This window comes from Buceros rhinoceros, unplaced genomic scaffold (assembly GCF_000710305.1).
Source record: "Buceros rhinoceros silvestris isolate BGI_N320 unplaced genomic scaffold, ASM71030v1 scaffold3973, whole genome shotgun sequence".
NCBI classification, from domain to species: Eukaryota; Metazoa; Chordata; class Aves; order Bucerotiformes; family Bucerotidae; genus Buceros; species Buceros rhinoceros.
In genome coordinates, this window is record NW_010404031.1 from 37,107 (window position 1) to 40,348 (window position 3,242).

At 39.2% G+C, this 3,242-nt stretch overlaps 1 protein-coding gene across 1 annotated transcript in view; it reads left to right on the forward strand.

Annotated features, from left to right (window-relative positions):
- The window catches only part of DPP4 (dipeptidyl-peptidase 4), a gene marked incomplete at its 5' end in the record, with an annotated part of 31,503 nt that extends 29,794 nt beyond the window's left edge, over nucleotides 1-1,709 (forward strand). The window contains 3 exons of the mRNA XM_010133207.1: nucleotides 263-335; nucleotides 580-653; nucleotides 1,527-1,709. Coding sequence (XP_010131509.1) covers nucleotides 263-335; nucleotides 580-653; nucleotides 1,527-1,625 — 246 coding nt within the window. The remainder of the gene's footprint in view (nucleotides 1-262; nucleotides 336-579; nucleotides 654-1,526) is intronic.
- Between the last annotated feature and the right edge of the window lie 1,533 nt (nucleotides 1,710-3,242).

Genomic DNA, 3,242 nt, shown 5'->3' on the forward strand with positions numbered 1-3,242 from the left:
TCTTTCCCTCTGGAATTGCCTGTTACTTTGCAGACATAACCCTTGGTAATAATTGCAGACCGGTGCAGAATGGTTTGAGTGCAAGCACAGTGCTGTCAGATATGTGAACACCCTACTTGGGGGTGAGGGGGGTGGGGAGCAGGAGTGGTTGTTTTTATCTGAAAACCCCAGACTGTGTCAACAGGAATCAAAGTCAGTTGGTAGCAAATCATCTTCTAATAAATAGCACCTTTTTTTTTCCCTCCTTTTTCTTTAATTTCAGAGTTCAACAGTAATGGCCAGAGCTGAAAAATTCAAGGAAGTTGAATATCTCCTTATTCATGGAACAGCAGATGGTGAGTTGCAGTTAATTAGACATTTTAGTATTACAGACAGGTTCACAATTCTACTACTGACAAAACAAAAGCATGAAAGGGGCAAGGCTGTTACATTTACGTCAATAAAATAATACCGCTTTCTGCAACTAATTTGTGTTTCAGTCAGCAGTGCTAGGGCGTTTGTTGCTTTGCTTTTTCCTCACTGTAGTATAGAAGAAATTTTTTTGTTTTACCATTTTCCTCTTTTTCTTCCAATTTTCAGATAATGTTCACTTTCAGCAAGCAGCGCAGATTTCCAAAGCTCTTGTTGATGCTGAAGTGGATTTTCAGGCAATGGTATGGTTCTGTTTTGTTCATCATCACACGAATGGGTTTGTATTAATGAGAGTAATAGCAAAAGCTCCCTGTTGTTAGGTATAAATCAATTCCCATCTTAAAGTTCACATACTTGCATTTCATGTTCAGTAATGGAAATTTTAACATAAGGCACCCATTTACCTTCTGTCAAGGAAAAATGTAAAGCAACCCCTTTCTCATATTTGACACTGTTTACCTAATCTTCCATTTTGTAATTTCTTTGCATTCTTAGATAATCAGCCAAGCCTGTCCCAATCTTTGCATATACCCAAAGTCCAATGAATAGGATATAGATAGGATATAAAGAAAGGTTAACTTCAGCTGAGTCCCAGAAAACCTGTCCATTATGTTTGGTGTTTGTTGCTCTCTTGAACTTCTAATGCGAGTAGTTATCTGCCCCTTCTTATGCAGTACATGGAAACTCTCAGACTGAGGTGCAAGCTCTTTCTTTCCTGCCTTCTCGCAGCCCTTGGGGAGCAGTGCTGAAAAGGATGAAGTATAGAAGGTCACCAGTGCACCACTGCGTGGTTGTCCTTCAGCCAAACTTGTAGGGCTTACAGAGTGCAGTGATGAGGTGCCACTCCAAACGGAGGAGCTGCATCCCACCCTCCATGTGGACAAGCCATGTATTCATTTTGTACTTTCAGCATGAATAGATGGTGTATCTCACACACAAAGCAGGGACAAAAGTACCATAACAGCTTCCTACCACCATCATGTCTTTGCCTCCATGCTGAATCAGCCTCGTGCTGCTCTAATTTTAAATGGCTGCACATTTTTCTGCCTGTCGGGTGATATATATTATTTACAAGTAGCTAGAACTAACATTCTCTGTATTTTTCTTTCCCACAGTGGTATACTGACAAAGACCATGCCATCACCGGTCAAGCACATAAGCATATTTATACCCACATGAGCCATTTCCTAAAGCAGTGCTTCTCACTGCCTTAGCACCAGCATTGTGGGTGTTAGTGCTGCTACTTCTCCAGAACACACTCTAGCTAGTGTACGCTGAGCCAGTATAAACTTCTATGAACTCTTGCGATACCTGTGTACACAATGAAGAAGTGCTCATCTTTCGTTATAATGATTTCTGTTGCCAAGCATCTATTGCATTTTTATCAACAACTGTTTCATCAGGTATTATTAACATCATCAGAATGCAGGTATGTTGGAGACTTCTAGAAAGCGTGGCACTCGCTTGAATCAGTTGAGGAATAAAAATAATGTTTCCAACAAAAAATAATATTAACCCCATGATCATTACTGTGACAATACTAATAAAACTTTTATCAGATTTTTGCAGAAATATTACTTAATGCTTGATCAATTGTTATTTTAGCAGCAGTATCAGGAATACTGCCTTGTTAATATTTTCTATGCAGAATTAAACACTTCATTTAGTGCAGTTCCTTGAGTTAGCATTTTCTCTGCAATCTCTGGGATTACACTTGTAATGCAAGTCTTGCAAGGAAAGCACGTAACCAAAGCTTTCACCAAACATTTTGAATTATACCTATTCAAACCAATGGTGCTGGGTTTCTTTGTTTCCTATTGCAGTAATGTAGTTTTTCCTTACTTTTTATAGTCAGAAAGGCTGTTACTGTGGGAATCTGCACTGCTAAAATCTTATCTGAGAACTCTAGCAGCCCACCATTCCTTCTCTATGGGACAGAAAATATTTTTACAAAAGTTTGCTATTTACTGCTGAATGGGATATATTCCTGACACTCAAACATAAAACACTACAATGCAAACCAGCAGTCAGTTAAAGCAAGGGCCGGACTGTAACTCTTATGGCAACACTCTTTAGCAAACCTGCTTGTCCTTGCAGCCTGTGAGTAAACTTCTGCTTTACCTTCAGCACTCCAGGCAGGCTTTTCCATCTAAAGATAAGATTAGTTATCTTAATTTCACATAGATAGAAAAGATGCAACCCTCTTGTACTACAGACTGTACTGCGCTAAAATAATAAAGCCATTAAGTTAAGAAAGGAGGTACAGTCTGTATAATTGAAAATATTGCTCTAGAAATGAACTAGAATTGTACAAAAATGCATTAATTTGGAGAGAGACTTAGAATGAAGTTTTGTTTTGGGGTTTGGTTTTTTTTTTTTTGTTTAATGGTATTGTGTAATGAAGTGTGACTTGATTACCTAACACTTAGCTTCTGGATATTTGATGCCAGCATGTGGTTACGTATGTGTATTAGTGACGCTGGTCTGAATGTAGAAGTACTCACACAGGCAGGTAAAGCATGGGGGAGATGGAGCTGGATGTCAGGACAGTTTGTGCAGCTTGTCCTTAAATGAGAGAGAAGGGGGCCTGCGGTGGAAAATAAGGTTTAGGATCACAAACAAATCAAAACTATTTGATTTCAAACTAAGTTTTTTGGGGAAACAAACCGGAGATGGGCATTACAAATATATCCTGGGCTCAGTGTGTTAGTGGTTCTAATGTAGACTGGTAAGAGTGGCACCACTGTTAAAGTTCTGTCAGATACGGGCTGTCAGTTGTCTCGAAGAGGTTACAGTATCCACATCTCTGATTCTTTTGACTCAAGGGAAAG